The following is a 24099-nucleotide window of genomic DNA, read 5'->3' on the forward strand; positions in this document are numbered from 1 at the left end:
AATAAAAAAAACATTGTAGCTCGCCTTTATTCTTTGTAGGCATTGGAAGCTATTGAGGCATTCCGGATATTCCATTTAAAGAGTGTATTAACGGGTATGAATAAGGATCTATCTGTTAATGAGTTTCTGTGGTTCACTAGATTTTTGTTTTTATATGTCTAGAAAAAAATGGTAATGTAAAGAAATTCATTTTTACAGTTCCTGTGATTGTTGTCTAATTTGAACTAGTTTGTGGTTTTTTGCACATCTGGGAATGAACCACTTTAAGATGTATAAGGTGACATCCCTTTTAAATCTGTAATGGTTCAGTCAAGAGCTTAGTTGAACTTTGGTTCAAGCATTCAAGCATCATCAGCTTGAATGCTTGGTCAGCCTATTTGCGTGTTAATGGGTGATTAGTTGGTTTCATTTTTTTCTCTGGAGTATACTTTTTTTTTTTTTTTTAAGTTAAACACAAACTGTTTGGTGTTTTGTAATGACCACGATCAAGGACACAAGCTCAACAGCGTTGGTCTGTTGATAAAGTTGTTCCCTGGTGTTTTAAGTGTTGCTGGACCTTTCATCTCACATAATTTCAGAATATTGAAATTTTGTCTTTCATTTAAATATACTTACAGTTGAAATCTAGGAATTTAATTTGTTTTCTTTTTTACCAAAGTTTTTCATGTCCTTATAATGGCTTTGATATTAGTCCTCCATCATTTATTTACCATTTCCTTTCCTTTTTCTTCATTTATTTATTTATTTATTCTAAAATTGTGTGAATTGATATCGATTATCCACAATAACCTTCTCCACTGTAATTATAATCCCACGTGTTTCTGAAAATATCTTGGGTGTGCCAGCTGCCCACTGTTGACACCGCCTTGACCCTTATCTTTGCTGTATTAGAATAGAATTCAACTTTATTGTCATTGCACATGCACAGGTACAGGGCAACAAAATGCAGTTTACATCCATCCAGAAGTGCTTTTAGCCATGATATAGATATATTACAATATATATTAGCAATAATGTAGATATGTGAGTATATTACAGAAATGGGTCTATTACGGTATGTAATATGTACACGGTATGAAGTATGTTATGAATGTGCTATAACTATAAGTATGTACAGGCTATGAACAGGATATAAATATGAAAAAAACCCAACTATACAGAGTATGAAATAAAGAACTACAGAAATGGGAGCTATGCAAGTTGTAAACAGTTATAGAATTAAAATGATCGTATGATTATTTACACAGAACTATACAGTAGTGCAGTTAAGAGGCTATATAAAGTGCTAGTGGTTGTGAGTGGTGGTTCAGTCCATGTTATTATTGTGTGTTTGAGGGTACAGTTGTCCATTGTGTGTGTGTGTGTATGTTCAGTCCATGTGTTAACGTGGGTCAGATGTCAGGAGGCAGAGTTCAGGAGTCTGACAGCTGTGGGGAAGAAGCTGTTCCGGTACCTGGTGGTCTTAGTCCGGAGGCTCCTCTAGCGCCTCCCAGAGGGCAGGAGGGTGAAGAGTCCATGTGATGGGTGACTGGGGTCTCTGATGATTTTCCCAGCCCTTTTCAGACACCATACGCTTCCTGTAGTATTAGCAAAACTGGAACAAAAGGAGAGACGATTGAAGAACTACAGCCTTGAAATGATGCATCTAGTTGCTTCAGCTCCTTTTATTATGTAGACATGTAGTTAATAAATGTGCATCTGAACTCTAACAGTTTGAAAGGATTTCCAAAGATATGATGGAAAAGTGAAAAGCACTATTTTTGCTCAGAGAGACAGCTAAAGTTTTTAAAAGTGTTTCAAATGACTCTTTGTGGTCCTGTGGAAAAAAAAAGTACTACTGGTGTAGTTAGTTTGTACCTTTAGCAGCAATATGTCAAAGTAATCCATTTCTCTGTGTTAGCCCTTTCTTCTTTACAGTGTTTCTTCAGTTCATTGGGGTTTGTGTTCCTTTGCTTTATCACTTGTGCTGCTGTTGTTATCCAAAGTGCTTTCATTGTAGCTCAAATTGACTGCCAGTCCTGCTGCATCAGGCACTGAACTGTCTTATCACACCATAACTATGAAAACAGGTTATAATGATTGACAGGGACTTGGCTGCCTGTCACATGTTACAGTGATAACTATGAAGTACTAAAATGGACCAAATGAATAAATGGTTTATTAAATAAATTAATATACCATTATACAATACAACAAGTACTTTAAAATACTTTTTGCATGAATTAGCACACTAGTTTGCCTGCCAAATTAAGTTTTTCTGTTTTTATTATTAGTGTTCTTTTTAAAATGTTTATTTATGTATGTAGGTATTAATCTATTTATGTTGATGAATTTTTTAAAATTCACGTTAGTTTCACCAAAGTAATTTCTGTTTTTTCTTTTGGATTTACTTTATAAGTGAACTAAGCGTGGAGTGGGATTACCTTTTGTAAGTAAATGTGTAAATAAGACTTATGCAAATGAAAGCGCTTATTTTCATAATGAAGCAGAAATGCATTCAAGAAAGTTACAAAACCTGATGAGGTTTTCTATAGTGGGTCAAGTAAAGGTCATCTGGGGATACTTAAATGTTAAAACAGCTGCCACTTTGTTACAGCTTTACCTCTATAATAGTAAAAAGTCCTCTTCAAACCACGAACAGAGCCAGAGATTTGCTGAGCTTACTCATTCTTCCTTTTACTTCCTTTTACTGCAGTAACCGCTTGCACATTCATATACGTTCAGGTCCACCCCCATACAGTTTGAAGCATATAATAAAGAACATTGCCTTTAATAAAATCTGAATTAAAATGTCTTCTGTTTTTAAAAAAACAACAACAACCTAGAATCGTGTCAATTAGTAACTGCCTAGATTTACCACTTCAAAGTTTTCAGTTACGTTTTGCTGACTTGTTGATGTTAGTTCCTCCTTTTCTGTAATGTCTGGGTCTGGGCCACTTTTCTGCAAAGCTGCCTGTCAGTAATTTTCCAGCAGGACTATTGCATCACATCCTCATATTTAAAGGTTCTTTCAAAATATGATCTTCTACATATAAGGAAAAAAATCAAATCAGCCACAGACACATATTCCTAATTGATTTATTTTTCCCCAGACCTGGTAAATATGACTTTTAGATCTCTAGCTTCGTAAAGTAATGACAGCCCCACTATGTTAGTGTGTTGCAGAGTTTGTCAGTCATCAAAACGTCACAGGGGTCACATGAGACGCCATTTCCCATAGAGACAAGACCTGAAGAGTTCAAGGTTCAGAGCCTTACCGGAGCCCTTTTTCTTTCTCTCTCTGTGTGTGTGTGTGTGTGTGTGTGTGTGTGTGTGTGTGTGTGCGCGCGCGCGCTGTGATGATCAGTCTGGTTGGTTCCCTCAGGACGCACACTCGAACACACAGCGAGTGCTGAACTCAGCATGACGTCCCTTGCTGGAAACCAGCAGTGTTGCTCTGGTGGAGTCTTCGTGTTGTTAACCCAGTTTCTGGGAAGCATTGGATGTTTTCTTTGGCTTTTGGTATGGATGTGTAGCCGGGATGCTAGTGTGTTTCTTTGCTCTTCGATGGAACATGTTTGGCTCAGTGCTTTGAAGGTTGTCTTTGTAACGTGTGCATTTGTTCTTTTGTTTTTTTTTTTTAGAGTGGCTGAGTGGTCAGCATACCTTTTTAGAGATATCCATTTCCATTTGGTTGTGAACCATATATCCATTTTCACCAGGGATGCACCAGTTAGAAACCTGGGTGTTCGTTTTGCTGAAGCTTTTTCTTTGGAGGGACATTGGAGCGTTTTTCACTTGAGGAACATTTCAAAACATAGATCCATCGGGTCAACAAGTGAACTCGAGATGATAATACATGCTTTTGTCTCTACAAGACTTGACTACTGTAACAGCCTGTTTACCTATCTAAACAAAAAAAGGTCTAGCTCGACTTTGTCTGTACATACATACATCTGGACATTCAACAGTGGCAACAGGTGTGATGAAGTCCAAATTTAAGTTTTGGCTCAAATATTGTTTTCAGCTAATAGCTTTTTTTTTGCCTGTCAAGCTACTTTTTCATAGAGTCAGCTAAAGATGTGATTTAAAATATATAATTTTTGCCTAGTCTGTTATAGGGTTGGGCGATTGGAGGAATATATCGACTATCAACGATATCATCGATAGTTTTTAAAAGGGCAATTTATTTATTTATTTGCCCATGAGTAAGTTTGCTAATAATGATAGAGCTAATAGAAGCTGTCAACAGGGGGAAAAAAAATGCTTTTTTAATAGCACCCTCTTTCATCTGCGAGTAAATGCACCCTCGTCAGAGTGCGCCCAAATGCTTGTTGATGGAGCTGCAGAAGCTGGTGATAGCCTAGCACAGCGGTCCCCAACCTTTTATGCGCCACGGACCGGTTTATGCACGACAATATTTTCACGGACCGGCCTTTAAGGTGTCACGGACGCTGAAAACCGATAAAAACCCTGAAAACCATACATTTCACACCTGACCCTCAACTCTCGCGGCCCGGTACCAAACGACTCACGTACCGGTCCGAGGCCCGGGGGTTGGGGACCGCTGGCCTAGCATACTCAGCCAGATGGTGGACGCGTATATGCCCATGTAAGTTAGTCGTGTTTGAGTACTTTTCTCGCACTATACATCTGCACAAGCGGCACACCGCTTTGATTACATCCTTAGGTTTACCTCTTTCATCTGGTTTAAAGCCAAAGAAATCCCAACTTGGCAACTTTACATGTTTTTAGTGCTGTCAGCGTTAACGCGACATCATCACGACAATGCGATTACCAATTAACGCATCTGGAGCGTAGACTGAGTCAAAATCCCTGAAACATCTTTGTCAATGCATTTCGGGCAGTTTATCCAAAGTTCCAGATGGGTTGAGCGCTTTAAAAATTTTAATCGTGATGACCGCGTTTAAGCCCCATTAACGCTGACAGGGGTTTTTTGGGGGGGGGATTTGTTCGGCCGTGTTTGAACTTCTTCTGTGTGGTAAACCCGCAAATCAGTCCGTGCATGATTACATTGTTCCGCCCATCAAAAAGTCTGTCTCGACTGTCGGACTGATGATGGCCAGCTGGAAAATTTTTACATATCGCCCAACCCTAGTGTGTTATGTGTAGACACAACAATGGTCTGGACTGGACTGCAAATGAGTAAAAAAAGCAAACAAATGTCCAAAGAAAAAATCGGAAAGACCTTTAGAAAGCCTGAATTTTCAGTGTGGTTGAACCATATCTACTGTAAATACTGTGTATCTCATAGAAATGTGATGGCTGTGTGTAGCAGTGAGATAACTGAATTCTCCTGAGTTCACAGCATTGTTGGCATCACTCGCTTTTAGTTCAGCGTCTCTTAATAGGGTTAAAGTGCAGTTAAAGTCCACGGTTAAGGCTATAAAAGTGTTAACTGGTAGTAATTCATTCGTTCGTTTAGTCGACTTTTATCCCCCCTTTTTAAAAGCACTCCGTCTGAGGTAGAAAAGAGCTTTTTAAATTTCAAATTTCTTTCACGGCTTTTGTTTTGCCTGTAGGTCAGCGGTGCTTATCAGAGCACGAGCTGTTCGCCAATTGATATTCAAGAGGACTGCGTTCACAGAATGAATGGAGAGTAAATGTAACTCACAGCCTGACCCTGTTTCACAGCACTGTGTACCACACAACCTTTCTTCCTGTCAGCTATCAGGGTCCCGCAGCATTCAGGAGGTGAAAGATCTTGTAAACACACGTGATCTCATTTTTACGCAGTAATCTGCCTTCGTCAAGCAGCTACAGCTCACAAACCTTTAAAAACAGCTCAGCAAGTCATTAAAGACTTCCCAGGCAGATTAGCCAGTCATTCACTTCCTTCAACAGCCTTCGGGGCGCTCTGTTGGAGTCCAAAGGAGGGACTGTGGGCAGTTTTCAGTCTGAGTCGTAGCACCGATTGTGGATTTTAAGCTTTGGGAGTTTGAGGGGGGGCTGAGGAGAGATGCACTGGGAGTTCTGGACTAAGAAGCTGGATGAGGAGGATTTGATTGAGAATGGTGAGTTTGTGTCACTGAGAGTGTTTTCCTTTCAGCTCAGATTTTCTTTTTCTTTTCACTGCCAGTGTACTCTGCTCTCACGCTGTCATAAACAAGAAGTGTGCTTTAACAGAGCCGAGAGTTAAATAGTTTCAGCACAATCACTGCAACTACTCGGCAGTCATGTTCAGTGTTTTATCTACGGTCTTCTTTTATACACCAACTGTTTAAATTTGCACTAAATCTTAAAACCTCGACTTTGCTTTGCTTTGTTTTTCTGCTGACATCTTGAACTTTATGGCACCAGAGTTTAATTATTAAGACCATTTACGACCCATCATGCAGTGAGTCATGTGGTTGGCGTGCTGGTGTGTATGTCACTGTAATTGATACAAGACGCAGTCCAAACAATGGTCATGTCTCGGTGTGTGACTGTTTAAGGTCTTTTACACTCAGTCTGAATAAGTGTGTTTGTATTATTGGGTGTCTCTGTCACTTTCATGCCTTCTTTTGGTCTGTTTGAATATCGCGTGTTTCGTCAGTTTTTGGTAATCAGGATCAAGATAGGATTGGATAAATTAGGACGTTTCTGTTTTACAGCATCCAAAACGTACAAAAGTACAACATGTACAATAATGGCTTAAACGAAGCAGAGTAAATGTGTAGTGCAATAAAATAACACAAACTACAAAATGACAAAAATGTCAATAAAATAAAAACTACACAGCACAAAGGCACTCGATTAAATACAAAAAATAAGGTAACTAAAATGTAAATAAAATGCAATAAAACACTTTATCATTACAGAAATTGATATGAAAATCTATAAAAATGTAAATAAAATGTTAAATAATAAAAATGCATTTTAGATGGATGAAAATTTGAATATAAAACAGCATGACTGTCAAATCTAAATAAAATGGATATGGATCTCAAGGAAAAATAAATAAAAATATAAATAAAATATTAAGTAAAGATAAAAAAATATATATAAAATTGTTGAAATCTAAATAAAATACAGTAAATGCAGTAAATAATTAAATATGATAGCTATTGTATGTTGAATAACTTATCTAAAAAGCTAAATGTAATACAACACAGGCGTATTGCAAAGCAAATAGAAATAAGGTGTAAATGCAGTAAGAGTGTGTTTAATGGGGCTTTTGCTGCTTTTTCTTCTTCAGGACTTTGAGCAGGAAGAAGTGTTTGTTTTACAATCTGAATAAAACTGTTGGTGCTGTCAGTGCACATGGAGAAAGGAACAAAACCAAAATGTCTTCACACAGAAACAAATTGTTAACATTTCAGCCTGGGAGAGATCTGAGGATTAGGGCGAGGCCCTGGTTTGCACCACAGTTTGTGTCCAAGGCTGAACACAAGCAGAACAAAGCATAACACACTTCATGTGAACTGTCAACAAAGTTGTTTTCTTTATTCTGAGATTTTTTTTTTTCACCCAATCACAGTGCCAGGAAAGGAAAACAATTTAACACAGATGTTGCATTTCCACATCGTGTGAAGGACTCCGAGATGGACTTGGAAGCAGGGCGTTGAGCACAATATGACCAAGAACATTATTTATGTTTTGTTTTCACATTAGCAGACCATCACTATCAGGGTCATGGAGGCCTGCGGCCTGTTCCTGCACACAGTGTGCAGTATGGCTAATAAATGGCACGAGGGCGGGTACGATAAACCTTGAACTTGTTGTTGTTGTTGTTTTTTTAAAGATGAGTGATTATTACCACAGGTATGTCACAGGCTTCATTACCCTCAGCTGCCCTCTAACGTTGCAGAAAGGGATGTTTTGCATAACTTGAGACAGTGATGTCTATATCAGCGTTGTCAAACATAAGCCTCGGGGACCAGAATCGGCTTGTAAAGACTCTAATCCGGCCCACCGGACAGCTTTGGATAATGTAACAGAGGGCCTTCATTTTGGACTTTTAAGTGGATTTTCATAGCTTTTAGTGTTTCCTACTGATAAAGACCTCCATTGCCAGTCATACTACAGTAGTGCTGTAAATGTGCCAGTGAACAAGGCATTTTGACACCTGCAAGAAGGATTCTTGTCAGGAGTTTATATAAGTTTACAAACGGGGTCTCAAACCAGGCTTCTGGTGATTGGGCAAAACAATCCAGGTTAATACTTAACGACGTAGCTGTGGCTACAACTTTGCCTCTGCATGACAAACTGTGCCTTCTTTTTCCCCTTTATTAATTCACTCACCCATACTGGTGTTCCTCTAAACCATGCTGATACAAATATCAACAGATCAGTTCTGTTAATTCACCCTGTAAAACCAGTCTAACCTGTCAGCTCGGGTGTGTAGAATGTCCCTTTTGTGTTGTCGCATAATAACATTCTGCTGCTGTAGTGTTACAAAACGCAGAAATGTGAAGTAATCCTAAATCAGACCAGCCGTGGCTTCCTGATCACACATCAGAATCACAAGCTGGAATTTCACCACACTGCACTTCATGATCACCTGAGGAGAGCCATCTTCCTAACACTAATGTAAGTTCATGCGTACTGTGGGTTTTCCCCCCCTTAGTTCTCAGGGGTAGTTCTCTCCTCTGCTTTCCCAGTCATTACAATTATATTGCGCTCCGCATTAATACTCAAGTGAAAACACTTTTAATTTCAGCTCAGGCCATTGTTTTGGGCTCATAATAACACAGTTCCTCACTGTGTAAATCTGAAGGTCTCCCTGCGTTGTTTCCTGTTTCCATTTGGATCTGTTTTTGATTGGTTGCTGTGTCTGGATATGATTGCCTGTAGCGCCGACGCTGCCACGTACTCAGGCTCTTTTGTTCTGGAGCTGCTTGAGAGAATAAAGCAGAACTCTATCTCAGAGCCTTGTGTGTCTTTCCCTCAGACTTTCATCAATACAGCATTGTATAGGATTGGTGTTATCAAAATCATAGAAGCAGGCTACAATGCACTTTTCCTGTTGCTCTTTTGTGGGCAATGTTTTTTTTTCTTTTTACCCTTTTTCTTTGCTTTGTAATAAGACTCAGCAGTGGGGTTACCAGTCTTAGCATTTAGGCCTATGTGTGTCTGTGTGTTATTTTATACAGCAGTCAGATTTTGCTTGAGAGAAGGAGGAACTCATTTTGCTGCTGTTGACACATTCATCTTTGAGAAACAAGTGTTATTTCTGTAAGAAAGACATTTCTGTCACTCTCAAGCTTAAATGCTGTGAAGACTTTAATATATGTGAAATACTTAAGATTTTTTGTGGTACCTTTCAAATTTGTGTTTTTTAAATGTAATATTTTTACTGTCTCCCAGGGTTTTAGCTGTCTTTGATCCAACACAGCTGATTTAAATTGCTACATTGCTACATTTAGGCCTGAATTATGCTTTAGCAGGAAATCTTACATTGTAACTTATGACGTAACCAGAAAGTCCTTTTAACCTTATGCCGTAACTTGACATGCTCCTTACAAGAAATGTAACTATACTACGACTTGAATGATCCAGAAGGTTGCAATGTAGGATTAAATCAGGTTTCAGGTTCACACAGGCATAGAGACCAGCTGACAACCTCCCAGCAGCCGCATGTCACTGAGGAAAATGTGTGATCCCTGGTTGGTTGACAAGTGGTAGCTGGAGGTTGCTTGATGTCGATAAGTGAATCAGTTGCAAAGAAGTTTGCAGTGCTGCACTGAAAAAACTCCTTGAAGTTGCTTTGATCACAAAGCAGGTTGCCAGCGGTCGCCTGTAATTTGCCTAGAAGATGCTGACTTGTCTGCAAACACTCACTAACTGCTCACCAAGCTTTAGTGAAACAGTGGAAAGTGTGAAAAACAAGCTTATTTCTGACAGTGTAAGACAAACAAGGATTGTTTTGAACAGTTATTCATGCAAAGCTGCTCTGTTGGACTACGTGAATAAACATGTAGAGTCAGAATGAATGCAGAAGGTCCCCGGGAAAAGAATTGAGCGATAGTTTGTGTCTGTGTATTTCAAGTTACACCAACTCGGCACAATGGTGATGGTACATGTTTCTGAACAGCTTTTCTCTGCTTGTATATCAGAAACCTGAATTTCTACTCTTAGATTTACTGCAATTTGTGCTCCTAATGAGATAAACCTGTGGTCTTTCCTCTTCCTCCATCCTCAGGGCAGACCTATACTGATGTGCATTTAAATTGAGTTTCTCTGCTCAGTAAATGAAGCTAACACTGGTTATTCTAGACGAGTAAAGCTTTCTAATAAATCTTCAAATGTCTTGAATCTTGCAGTCCTGCTGATGTTGTGACAGCTAAAGCGGAAAGGTTATATTCTGTAAACATCAGTCTGTGGTCCCATCATTGCCTCATTGCAGGAAGTGCTGAAGCGACAGGTGTTTGAATGTGACTTCATTGCTCTGTCTCAAATGTACCTTCTGTTCCTTGCTTTCAGGAGTTTACGAGGAGAGTAACGGCACCAGCAGAACAGCCGGTATGAACGGTAACGGCCCCAGCAGGCTTGTTGACCCCCTGGAGGATCCGCTGCCTGGAGTGGGCACCTATGAAGACTTCAACACCATCGACTGGGTCAGAGAGAAGAGCAAAGACCGGGACAGGCACAGGGAGGTAAGGAGGAAGGATGTTTTTGGGGGGAGTTAGATGAATTTCACTATCATACCTATAACAAGATGAGGAATGTACTCCCTGGGTGCCAAAGCAAGCGTCAGTTCAAGGTCAATTTTCTTTTGGTAGATCTGGGTCCGTCAAATGGTGTCCAAATCAAAAATACAAATGATTACTGCTTCGTTTCCTCGTGTTTGGTGCGTCACTGTTCGTTGCCTCAGTGAGTCATCTTCAGATCACTTATAAGTGGTCCACAAAGCTCCCGAACAACTACTTACTCAGTCCTCTAAGTGATGCTATTGGGGATCTATTTTGTCATCTTTGCACTCTCCCCATGAAGTTGTTTGACAGATATGTTCATATGCCTGCTTACATTAGCAAACTCCTGCATCCATGGGTTTGGTGTTGGTTCATCGAGGTGCTCTGATCAAAGCTCTTATTGGTTCCTGCTCCTAGACTGAAAACTAAAGAAGGCTTTGTGTTTGAGTTTGCGGCTTCTAAACTTACATTAAATGCACTACAATGTCATTTGATACCTGTGGACTGGATTTATTTATTTTTTAAATTTGTTTATGATTGTGAATCACTTTGATCTCGATCTGTTGCTTGTTTTATTTAGCATTATGTGGGTTGTTTATGTATCGCCACACTTTTTAGAGTAGAAACAGGGACGATGGAGGTTATGTGCAGATGTAGCTTGGACTTCATGCCTTATTACATGAGCCGTCAATACAGCAGCACATGAGATAAATGTACTTAAATATAACTCGTCACTTTTTGTCTTGACCAGCTGTATATTTTCAGAGGTCTCAGCGTCATTCAAATGACTTTAATGTCATGTTTTTAGGATACGGAAGAAATTTTTCACTTTCTCATTTCTTTCATTTCTCCGTTCATCCAGATCACCAATAAGAGCAGACAGTCCACTGTGGCCCTGCTGCACAGAATCAGTGATGCCTTCTCAGGGTGGCTGCTCATGCTGCTGGTGGGACTCATGTCAGGTACTCCACACACTCATCCCCACACATACATTTATTAATGCTTTATTACCACAGTTGTCTTCAATAACAGGTAGACACAATCATAAGGAAGGAAAAGCAAACTAACTCCAGATGCTGTGAATTGAAAAACACACTGCAGCATAAAGTATGCAAATTCTTTATACGCTGCCGTTTTGAATTGGGTGTCTCGCACATAAATTGTCCCTCTTAAGTGCAGCAGCTCAAATTCTGAGTGGTTATTGAAATGTTATCATATCTTTGCTGAATTTGGGACCTCAGGTCCTGAGCAGTAGGGAGACAAAGTTAAAGAGGCAAGGCTGAGATGCTTTGGGCTTGTCCAGATGAAGGATAGTGGATATACTGGACAAAGGATATTAAAGATGGGGATCAGTAATTAGAAGTGAAGGAGGACATGCAGATGGTTTGTGTTACACAGAAGGATGGCGGGGATTGGGTGAGATGGAGGTAGATTATCTGCTGTGGCAACAGACTTTAGGGCACTGCTCTTAAAAACACAGTTATTTAACTGATCTTCCCAGGCTTTCAGGCTTCTGAAGCACTTTGATGGAAAGCGTTTGTACTTGCTCAGACTTTTTCTCTTGTTTCATTGCTGCCTGCATCAGCTGAACATTATATCCCATGGGTTGACAGAAAACGGGTTTAGAGCCGCGACGTAGCACGAGCACAGCACTGAACATATGCGGGGCGGCACCTATCTAAAGGAAATGAATGTTAGCAATGTTGGTTAAAAATCTTTTTGTTGACCCTTTGGGTTGTAAACTTGTTCAGATTACACTGATCCACTTCTCTGACATTTGGTCGCACTCAGATATGCATAATAAAAATAATAAACGTTATCTATATAGCACCTATAAAAACAGAACTCGGAGTTATGCAGAGTACTCGGAGGCTAAATTCAAACAACCATAAAAGTCGAGATTGTTAAAACAATAAAGGGAAAATGTAAGGCGCAAACCAGGCAATCACAATAAATTGTGTGATTCCATGAAAAAGCACAGCGTTCTTCAGGCCCTGTGCAATAACGTGAGCGTATCTAATAAAACAAAACTGTGCAAAGTTTGACTAATGTCTATGACATGGGGACCTGGATATTTTATGTTTTCTCATGATTCACTGGAGGAAACTTCAATAATCTGTATTTTGTGTAAATTGTACCATCATGTGGGTGAGACGTATCAGTCAAAATAAAATTCTCCTCACTTACATTTTAATACCAGGCTTATCTTCTAGCCCAGATTTGTTCTGTCTCAAAAACTCGTTTTAAAACTCATCATTGTAGCTTATCTCAGTGAAAATGGAGAGCACTGTTACTTCTGTTCCCTTGCTACTGCTAAGACCTCAAGCAAGGGAACAGAAATAATAACGTAGACAAGTTAAGGCGGTAACCGGACAATAAAAGGCTGTAAAAGACAGCATTACTTGTATTGAGAGGACAGAATACAAGTCTATATAAAGTGAGTTTAAGATGAACTTTAAAGGAGGTCAAGGATTTGGCCTCATCTCCTCAGGCCGTTTGTTCCGAAGAAGAGGAGCACGATCTGTTTTAGACTTGAAACAAATGGAGAGTCTGCTGAAGCCAGTGTTTCCACAGTGTGTCTTTCTCGTGTCCTCCCCTAACCCTCCAACTGGCCACAGCAGATGGCTGCTCCTCCCTGAGCCTGGTTCTGCCAGAGGTTTGTTCCTGTCCAAAGGGAGTTTTTCCTTCCCACTGTCACCGAGTGCTTACTCATAGGGGGAGCTGTCTGATTGTTGGGGGTTCTCTCTATTATTTTAGGGTCTTTATCTTACAGATTTTTCTTTCTTGTTGTCTTTCTTCTCAACTTTTTCAGGTGCTCTAGCCGGCGGCATCGACATCTCAGCCCACTGGATGACGGACGTGAAGGGAGGGTTGTGTCTCCGAGGCTTCTGGTTCAACCACGAGCACTGCTGCTGGTTGTCTAACGAGACCACGTTCCAGGAGAGGGACCGGTGTCCACAGTGGCAGAGCTGGGCTCAGCTCATAACAGGAAAGTCAGAGGTAGGAGAAGATTTTAAAACTTTCTGCTGATTTTGATGTGTGCAATTTCTAGTTGGTAGCAGTTGTTGTTCTCAGAATTGTTTTTGAGGGATTTTCTTGGCTCCAAATGTGTGAATGAAGTGTAATCCCAAGCCTTGAGTTTGAGATTTGTTGACTGTTCCTCAGGCTTCAGTGCTGCTATGGCTCCATCTACTGGTTGAAAACTGTCATGGTGCAAAATCTAAACCACTGTGACTTCAGGATTTCCACAAAACGAATCCCTGCTTAGTTATTTATGTTGTGTTTATTTATTCATTTTTCAGAAATCATTTGTCACTTCGTGTGTGTGTGTGTGTGTGTGTGTGTGCTATTTGTGCCTCTGCAGGGTCCCTTTGCCTACATCATGAACTACCTGATGTACATATTTTGGGCTCTGATGTTCTCCTTCTTGGCTGTCATACTGGTCAGAGCCTTTGCTCCGTACGCATGCGGATCAGGAATACCAGAGGTGAGGCTGCACTCTAAACAATAATGGTAAACCATCACAGTTTTTAACTGACTCGTTATATTAATGGTTTAAATCACTTTTTTCCCACTTTATGTTGTTGCTTTTATTTCATCTCTTATTTAGTTCATAGGCCACTTACAGCCTGTTTTGACATCAGGAATAGTTGGACCACTAAGACTGTTAGATAATTAACTATAGAGGCAAAAAACACCTTCAGGAGATTCTCTTCTCTTTCACTATAAAGAAAATTCTAAAAATTTAAAAATGTAACCTAAAAATGTCATATTTAATAAATCTTTAACATATAAATGTAAAGAAAAGCAAGCCATATAACAGCTCTGTTTTTCCACACTGCTGTAATAAACCAGTGAAATCCGTCACCCACAGCTCCTTAATCTGACACAGATTTGTAAAATTACAGAAAGGTAGAGGGAGCTTGTTACCCAAACTTTGAACTGACTGTTTCAATGACATTTAAAAAGAAGAAAATGTTTTGTACCCAGTGTTTTTTCTTTTTCTTTTTTTCTTAAACAAAGAACAAACACAGTTTCTTTGGTTCATTGACGGCAGCAATCCCTTAGGTATTGTCCCCAGCCCTCTTGTGGGCCTTTTAGGTACTGCAGTCAATTCAATATCATTAAAATAATTTGGGATTGGTTCCAAAATCAGATTTTCCTATTGAAATGTTCTTTTAAAATCCCAGAAGATTTTTTTTAAATGTAGATTTTGTAATAAATGTAAAAATGAAGACCGTTCAAACCTTTGGCTCAGAATTGTGAGGATTTGATATCCATGATCAGGGGTCGGCAACCTTTCTGATGACGAGTCCCATTTAAAATTTCCTCAGAGGTCAGTGTGCCATATGATTGCATTAGCAATAAATTTAATAACGCTCTATATTAACAGTTACACACTATATAGAACCACTTCATACAATTATATTTGTTCGCAGATGTTGGCAGCTATCAGCAAATAGTTATCAGCTATTTTGAAACAAAAAAAGACACTTTTTATCCATAACAGCAAACAAACAGTACAACAGAAAATACAAATGCTATTTATAGTCTCCTCACAACAATGATAAGAAAAATAAACTAAGCCAATATGGCATGTTTGATAATACAGAGACACACATGTTAATCTGATCTCTGGTCTCCCACTCAGAGACACAGGTCTCCGAGTGTCCAGCATTCAGACGGCTACCTGAGGAGAAAATCTGCTCACACAGATATGTGGAGTCAAATACTGTCAATAAGGCCTCTGCAATGTTCTGAAGACAGTTAAACTTGTCAGGTAGTGATGTCCAGCAGGTGAAAATGCAGCTCCATGAACACGCACAGCTGTGGATTCCAGCTGCTTCCATGTTGCGTTAACTGGCATTAACTCAGCCAGTTAATGTGAGACAAACCCAGCTGCTCATTAAAGATTTCTGGTTTGATCAGAAAATAAAACATTGGTCCAAACACCTGAAAGTCCCAAACACGCATTGTGTCTCGAGTCTACGGATGTATCCGTGTATCTCCGTGGTGCTGATGCTGTGCTGAGCGGACAGCTCCTGAAGCTTTTGAAGTGTCGGAATGTGGAAAGCTAACAACGACCCTCTCACCAGTAGGCGAAGTTATTTTTAGCCAATTACAAGTTGAATCTGGTAGTTGGGGTTGTTAGCTAAGATACCGTCATTAAGAAGCGGCACAACTAATGTGTCTATGCGAGCTGATTTGCGATGTGCACCGCTGGCGTGGCCATTTATTTTTTGATGCACCCTCTCAGATTAGTTCACTGCGTGTCGTGCCCAGGAATGGACTGGGACAAAAAAACAGCCTCTGGCATTTTGACTACAGACCGGCCCACCAGGTATTAAAGCCATAAAGCCTTTGAATGAAAACAAATGCTGTTGTGACAGTGATGTACAGTCTTGTTGGTATATGTATGATTTCTATACATTTTACATCAGATAAAAACTTTGGTTGTAAGCTTCAGATAATTATTTAATAAAAGCTAGACATTTTAAATGAGAATAAGAAAGAAAAGTATTTCTTTGTGCCCCCTTTTCCCTGTTAATGCCCTACCTGCCCCCTGGCAACACTTTGCTAGACCCGCCCCTGCACAGTTACCAACTACATAAAAAAGGATCCTGGTGTTATTTGTCTCTCAGAAACAGTTCATAACTTCCCTTCAACTCATCCATGTCACCTAAAAGGTAAACCTGTTTCTCCATCACCTGTTCAGCTCTGATGGTTCAGTAAGGACATCTCCTGGTTTCATCTTCATGTTTCCCTCTCACCACATATCCAAACCGACATCATGACCAGCAGCTTTTACAGCTGTGGCTCCAGCAAACATCAGCTGATACTAGAAATTAATATTAAATAAATTCTAACAACAGCTGATCAAGCTTAAACGTGCTGCTGTTGTTTAGCGCGACATCCGCTGGTTTCCTCTTTCTGGCGCAAAGTGGGCGATAAACAAACAAGAGAAAAGCCGATCAGCTGATCATTGATCAGTTTCATGATTGAAGTAGCAACAGGAGAGGGAGGGTGAGAGGATGAGAGAAGAGGAGGCAGCTGCAGCGTAAAGACGCAGAATAAATCCAGCTGTGTGTCTTTTTCATTGTAGCTGAAGTACGGGACAAACTGTTCCTTTTCAGCTCAACACGAAACGCGTAATAATTTCTCTGAATGCAGGACGATTCTGTCTTTTTACGGGACGGTTGGAAACTCTACTAACTAAAGTTCAACATCAGTAACATCAAAGCACCCACCCAGCTGTATAGAAACTCTGTCATGCTAGCTAGTACGCAGTACGAGTTATTGTAACTGACTGTAAAAAGTCAGCACAACGAAAATAAACTCCACCTAAACTTGGTTTATATTTGACCCAGATAGACTGCAGGTCATAACTTCTTACCTGAAGTTCAGTTCACCTGACACTCGGACCGGCAGCTGCCTCAGGTCTCTCCTCCTCCTGCCTCCCCTTTCTCTCATCCACCTGCTGGCCTCCACCACTTGCTAATGTTACTGAATCTGAGGAAGCTCCACCACAGCCACCACCAAACAACTAAGTTATTTTTACACACCGGCCAGCATCTGACCAATCCACCACCTTTCATTGTTTATACCGTTACAAAAAAATAAAAAATAAAATAAAAAATCATCAGGCCACCGAGCAAATGCCCGATGGCCAGTCCAGCTATGGTCGTGCCATCAGTTAACCCTTTGCGTGCCCAGGGTTGCCGACCCCTAATCTACCATGATGGCTAAAAGTTTTGGCAGCGGCACTGGTTTTGGGTTTCATAACTTTACAGTTTCATGTTTCAGAATTTAGTTTTTCACGTTTCTGTTCTAGTGAAGAACAAGTACGAGTATTTCATAAGCTTCAAAGTGGTTTATAGTCAAATAAGTCAAACTTATGCAGGGAGTTGGTGTTTCCAGTGTTGACCCATCTTGATGACAGTCCACTGCAGCCTTAGAAGCCTCACTGGGCTCCTGCTTGCCCACCTGCTTTTTAAAAAGAGGCCATGCTGAAGACTTGAGGCACTGATTAAGCAGACATCACTCAGGATTTGGCCCAGAAGAGAAGCGAACTACAGAAGAAGGGTCAAAACTGTTAACACTGACTCTTTGCATAAATTTGATTTATTTGCCACTAAAAGTCTTTGAAACCTATGAAATGCTTTTCAGTGGTTAAAGTGGGAGCTGTCATGTTGGGGTGGTGCAGCATGAGAACAAGAATTACTTAGACGCTTCATTCATAAACACATCAACAACAACAACAACAAAGAAGAGTTGCTCGTTAATGCTGCTCCTGTTCAGTTGTAGGAAACTTAGTATATTCACGTACTTAGAGTGTTTTTCTTTTTAATTTTAATAAACACCAGGTCAACTAGTTCTGCTTCTCCTGTTCCCTGTTCTTCCCGTCCATCTGCCTTTGTTTACTCTCCTGTTCGCTCCGTTTCTTTCATTCTTCATTTCTGAGGAGGTGAAAAGCCAAAGATTTGCTTACACTCTGGAAAGCCAAACATTTTCTCACTGGATTCGTCCATTCTAGAAAAAAACGAAAACAAAAATACACCAGCTTCCTCCAAATCCAAATATTATCCTGCTCACTACTCCTCTCAGTTGAAGAACTGTTTAAGTTTGTGGAACTTGAATCGTTTTCTCCCAACACTCTCGTTTCTCAAAGGTCAGCAGGGCCACGCACGAGAGATTAACCACTTATTTGAAAGAAAAATATCAAAACGCAAACCTCATTTCTCTCCTTGGGCCCTCCTTCTGTGTTTACACTCGCTTTCTTGTGGTTATACACTCAGACAGGCGTATCTAAACTGAACCCTCCCTAACATAAACATATCCTCATCTTCTCCTTGCACATGCAAACAAACCCACCCACTCTCACCTCCGTCTTCCTCAGATTAAAACCATCCTCAGTGGCTTCATCATCCGGGGCTACCTGGGGAAGTGGACCCTGATCATCAAGACCATCACCCTGGTCTTAGCCGTCTCCTCCGGGCTCAGTTTAGGGAAGGAAGGCCCTCTGGTCCACGTCGCCTGCTGCTGTGCTAATATACTCTGTCACCTGTTCACCAAGTACCGCAAGAATGAGGCCAAGAGGCGAGAGGTAAGCAGGGGTGACGCCGGTGTTGTTGGAGGAGTTATTGCGGGTTTTTGGGGAAACTTGACAGGAAAGACGGTCATCAAGAAAAAAAACCGTACAAGCAAAATATTGCAATAGCTAAAGACCAATAGTACAAGGCTGTTGACCTTTTACATTTATGCAGATAAATTGATCTGTTACATGAAAGTCCAACTTGGAAATGCTATTTTAAACCACACTGGTTAATCATGCAAGTCTTAAATTGGAAGCAGACCTCAAAACAGGAGCTTTTTATATAACCTGGCAACTCACACCTGATAATTTTGGATGGGTAAATGGAATTAAGGAGATCTCTCAATGAGAAAAAAATAATGTGTCCAGAATATCTACTCTCTTTGCAGAAATATATTTTTCACATATTCTCTAGTTTAGATTAAATTGATGGAAAAGACAAAGTTTCTGATTGAAGCTTTAAATTTTTCACATAAATGGGAACAGCAGTGCTTTTCCTGTACTGCCGTTATCCCTTTAATCTGCACGTGATCAAGTTTGACGGGCTTGATCACTTGATTGTTTTGTTGGGCAAGACAGTTGGTACAGTCTCTCCCTTTTTTTCTTGTCTCTACATGTAGGTGTTATCAGCGGCAGCAGCAGTGGGCGTGTCAGTGGCTTTTGGAGCTCCTATTGGAGGAGTCCTGTTCAGTCTGGAGGAGGTGGGTAGAGCTTATGATGCGTTTTCCACTGTTTTCTATCATTTGTCTGCAGATTCTCTGTATCTGTATTTCTGTGTCAGAACAACACCTGCAGTGCCGGCTGTTTTATTACTCCACAAATACCTGATTTGAATTGGGTTTTTAATTGCTTTCCACTTCCTGTGTAATTTTTTCGTACTGGAACGAGCACAGCGCTGGCAACAAGCTGGGACATAATAAATATGAGAAATTATTTGCAGTCTTACTTTGGGAAGCGAATGCATTTTTGGCAGCTGTCAAATCCATCTTGGGTAGAAACATGCTGAAGAGTTTCTGGAATAAGGAAACTGGCACTTTGATCACCTCATGGGGTTTCCCCAAAACAGGGAACATGACCAGTGTCTTTATAGAGCCGGCCTGGCCGTGCACTGAACTGATGAACCACGGTTAGTTTATAATATGAGATAATGTAATGAAAACTATTAGGTCAGTGTTGGTCTCACAAAATAGAGGAAAGGCCAATACTTGAGCATTTTGTTAATTAAAAAAATACTTGGAGTTTAATTGCCCATGCTGTTTTCTTTATTGGCTCTTTCTATCGCCCCACTCAGAGATCCCATCTCAAATAAAGAGTTGCTTAAGTCTGCTATGCTTATTAGACTTTCCAAGAGTTTTTAATTTCATTTAGTTTAAAATTGTTATTTTTGATTCAGTTGTGTCTAATTTGGTTTCCAGAGCTTGCTTTGTTTTTATTGTTTAAAGATGTTTAAAGATGAGTGAGATATTTGAGTCTCGCATAAACAGAAGCAGTAAAAGTTTTCTTGGGATGGTTGTTTTGACAATCTGAGCAAAATTGGAAAAAGACAACACTTTAAAAACGAGGAGAATAATGTCTTATTTTGTTTTAGTTTGTTTTGTAAATACAATTTTTGGTTGAGCCTAGTTTTTATATCTTTGTGTTTTCCATTCAGTCCAGTTGTAGTTATTTTGTTTAGGTTTGGGGTGAGGTGTAGTGAGCTCCGGCTTTGCCTCTCTCTCATCAATAAATGTCTCTGTCCGCCTCTCTCTCCTCCAGGTGAGCTACTACTTCCCCCTGAAGACTCTGTGGCGTTCGTTCTTCGCCGCTCTTGTGGCGGCCTTCACCCTGCGCTCCATCAACCCGTTTGGGAACAGCCGCCTGGTGCTCTTCTATGTGGAGTTTCACACGCCGTGGCACCTGGTGGAGCTGGCCCCTTTCATCCTGCTGGGGATCTTTGGAGGCCTTTGGGGGGCGCTGTTCATCAAGGCTAACATTGCCTGGTGCAGGCTTCGTGAGTAGCGGTGACATATCTGTGACGTATTTTTCTTTCCTTTGTGTCTCCAACCCATAAATTAACTTCTCCACACACCTCACAGGTAAAACCACTTGTCTGGGTCACTACCCCGTCATCGAGGTGCTGGTGGTCGCCGCGCTGACCGCCTTGCTCGCCTACCCCAACAGTTACACCAGGATGAGCGGATCCGAGCTCATCTCGGAGCTCTTCAACGACTGCTCCCTGCTCGACTCGTCTCAGCTGTGCGGCTACAAACAGGTCAGCCGATAAATCGCTGCATCAGGATACTGCAGTTTTTCACGTGATTATTTAACCTTGCTGAGCTATCTAATATATCTTTATATATATTTCTTGTTCTTCTCTCTCGCTGCTTCCTTTCCCCCTCTTTCTGTCTCCATGCGTATCTTTCTTCTCCTCACTCGTGCTCGCAGCCAGCCAACACGTCAGACACAGGTGTAGATAACAGCCTCGCTGACCGGCCAGCGGGACCGGGCCTTTACACGGCGCTGTGGCAGCTGGCCCTGGCCTTGGTCTTCAAGATGATGATCACTGTTATTACATTTGGCATGAAGGTTTGTGAAGAGACACTCAGCGGTCCGCTTTGAACTCCTCATCAATGAGACATTTATTGTTATTCTCCCCGTGGTGTAACATTGCATGTAAAAAGCCTACAAAGGCAGCTGCCTTTAATATATCTGAAGCCACATTTGATCAAGTTTCCAGCGTTCATTCACTCGTGTTACCCATTTGGGAATTTCGATGGATGAAGTAAGTGATTCTGTAAATGGTTTTCTGCGATTCATATGCGATGTGAATCCCCGTCATGTGGCTCGCTGAGGAAAGAAATGAATATTGTTTTCTAGAAAACGCAAAAGTCCCTTTGGTAACGAAGCTAAAATGAATTGGCTGAAAATGCCTGTGGAAATGTTTTAATTAGAGACAATCTTGTCTGAGATGGTGATGTGCATCATGAGGTTCTCTGATGGGGAAAAGTTGGGAACATAACCAGCATCTGGGAGGGAAGGCCCTCTTTTTGACTTATTGGATTAAAAGCTAACGCAAACTGAACTGTTAGATGCACAGAGGTCTGGATGGATATTTTTAACTGGTTCTGTCCGTGCAGGTTCCCTCTGGTCTCTTCATTCCCAGCATGGCAGTTGGAGCCATAGCTGGCAGGCTGCTCGGCGTTGGCATGGAACAGCTGGCCTACTACAACCACGACTCGGTTATCTTTAAAGGGTGGTGCTCTCAGGGGGCAGACTGCATCACGCCGGGGCTTTACGCCATGGTTGGAGCTGCCGCTTGTTTAGGTGAGACATGGATGTCTGTTTCCTGAGTGTTTGCTTGATTTAAACCACTGTGTGGTTGGGTGGAGGGTGAGAAGGGTGTCGTCGGGAGGATTGAGAAGTGACAGAAGATACTGGACAGAAAAGCGTAAAGCAAGAGTGGCGGTGAAGTCTCAGAGGCTGTTTGGGTTTAGATTTAGGCTGTTTCGTAGTAATATGCTAAACATGCTCTTCTACCAACATCCTGAGTCTGACATGGAAATGTTTTAGGATATATAGAAAGCAGCTGGATGTGAGAAGGCTGAAGGACTCCTTGGTCCACACCAGAGGAAGCCATTCCATGAATCTTTGTGTATGACTTTATCTATCCAGTTTATTATGGTCTGTAAATGATTCGAGGTGCCTGACATTGCAAACAGTCACTTAAAGGAGCTTTACATTTTAATTTAAATCCACCCTTCAGTCTATCCATCCATTGTCCTTCCACTTGTCTCCTGAAGTCGGGTCACAGCGGCAGCAAGCTAAAATTTCCAGTTCCTCCTGAGGGATCCCAAGTTGTTCCCAGACCAGACAAGATATGGGTTTACCCCCCGATCTCGTCTCAGTTACGCATGCGCTGAAAACATCCAAAGGAGACATCCTTACCAGAGCCTCAATCCGCTTCATCCAGCTCCTTTCAACAAGTAGTAGTAGTGGTTCTCCTCTGAGATCCCTCTGGATGTCTGAACTCCTCACCCTGCCTCTAAAGTTGGCCCCAGCCACAGCAAGGAAGAAACTAATTTCAGCCACTTGTATTCACAAGTTTTCTCTTTTGCTCATTATCCGTAATTCATGACCATAGGTGATGGTTGGGGCATAGATGAAAGCTTCACGAAAGACTCGGCTCACTCTTCATCGCGACAAACAAGTTCATTGCACCAGTCCGCCCGTCCAACTGACACTCCTCCGTCACATTACTCGTGAATAAGATCCCAAGATACTTGAAGTCCTTTGCATAAAACAATCAGACAATCCACTATAAGCAGGCACCAGGTAATGGCAGGAAAGAAGGAAGGCCATTTTTTCTAAACAGGAAGAAATCTCAGGCTCTGTGACTGGAATCCATCTGCTGTGATGGGGAAAAACAGACAAAACACAACTCTGTGGAAGAGAGAATATAACAGTTAATAATTAAGAATGTATGAATGGATAGACGGAGCAGACGGGTGTCTGTCGATCAAAAACCAAAGGGAATGTGTGCAGTGTTTTCTTATATTAGTCCCCAGTGGAAGCATGAAAAACACGTCTTGATTTTTGCTCGATAATCCAGGTAAGGAAGCTTCAAAAAGTTCATTCTGAAGTTCCTCCAAACTGTGCTGTTTATAACGCTGGCCAAACTTCACTTGGATGAGTAATTAAACATTTCTCCTGCTGAAAAAGCTCCATCCAGAAGAACAGAGTCAAGTTTGTGGCTTGTGTAGCGCAAAAAATATCGGCCCCTTGTGGGACTCCGTGGCCAACATTTGTGTGCGGGGAAGGCTCCTTGCTTACAACAAACTGGAATCTATCAGATACTTATGAATCACGCCAGCTCAGCACATGGCCTTTAATAGTAATAATGCTTTTTAGTCACTGTTATAAACATTTGGTCATCAGTGGTAGCTCAACCCTGCACTGGTGAAACGAGACCCTACAGGTCAACAAAATATCAGTGTTTCAACACTGATGACTGATTATCTTTTTTTTCTGAAGCAAATCCAAAAATTTCTTCAATTCAAAATCTGCCACTTCCCTTATTTATTCTTTTAGAAAAAGATTTTCGAATAAAACTGGTTCAAAAATGCCGCATTGGCACATTTAACCTTGTTTTATTGAGATAAAAGTACCTATTTAAATACAGAAAAAGCTTTACAGAGCGATTGTTTACTACACATCATCTGGTGTTTAATACACCACAGATTTATAGCTGTTTATTAAATCAGTTATTAAAAAAGTTTGAGGGTAGCGAGCCGCGTGTTTTATAGATCTGGGACAGAGTTTAAAGAGAGGTTTCTTGTTTCTGAAATATGTCTCTGTAATATATGCACACACTACACTTTATGATAGTGCTCATAAATAAAATATCTGGCAGTGAAA

At 40.8% G+C, this 24099-nt stretch overlaps 1 protein-coding gene across 4 annotated transcripts in view; it reads left to right on the forward strand.

Moving 5' to 3' along the window:
* clcn5b (Cl-/H+ antiporter 5b) overlaps window positions 1-24099 on the forward strand; it is a 43622-nt gene that overhangs the window by 7635 nt on the left and 11888 nt on the right. For 2 of the 4 annotated variants that reach the window (XM_086276930.1, XM_086276921.1), the window contains exons 3-12: window positions 10405-10577; window positions 11476-11575; window positions 13426-13613; window positions 13978-14100; window positions 18511-18717; window positions 19326-19406; window positions 20461-20695; window positions 20781-20956; window positions 21130-21270; window positions 21822-22008. In XM_086276930.1, coding sequence (XP_086133056.1) covers window positions 10405-10577; window positions 11476-11575; window positions 13426-13613; window positions 13978-14100; window positions 18511-18717; window positions 19326-19406; window positions 20461-20695; window positions 20781-20956; window positions 21130-21270; window positions 21822-22008 — 1611 coding nt within the window. Of the gene's footprint in view, window positions 1-5560; window positions 6015-6054; window positions 8512-10404; window positions 10578-11475; window positions 11576-13425; window positions 13614-13977; window positions 14101-18510; window positions 18718-19325; window positions 19407-20460; window positions 20696-20780; window positions 20957-21129; window positions 21271-21821; window positions 22009-24099 lie in introns of those variants that run through there. The other 2 variants (XM_086276940.1, XM_086276948.1) reach the window with 2 other exon arrangements.

This window comes from Aulonocara sp. 'chitande type north' Nkhata Bay, linkage group LG3 (assembly GCF_057382095.1).
Source record: "Aulonocara sp. 'chitande type north' Nkhata Bay isolate Kocher_YH1m ecotype deep benthic linkage group LG3, A_spYH_male_GT1.1, whole genome shotgun sequence".
NCBI classification, from domain to species: domain Eukaryota; kingdom Metazoa; phylum Chordata; class Actinopteri; order Cichliformes; family Cichlidae; genus Aulonocara; species Aulonocara sp. 'chitande type north' Nkhata Bay.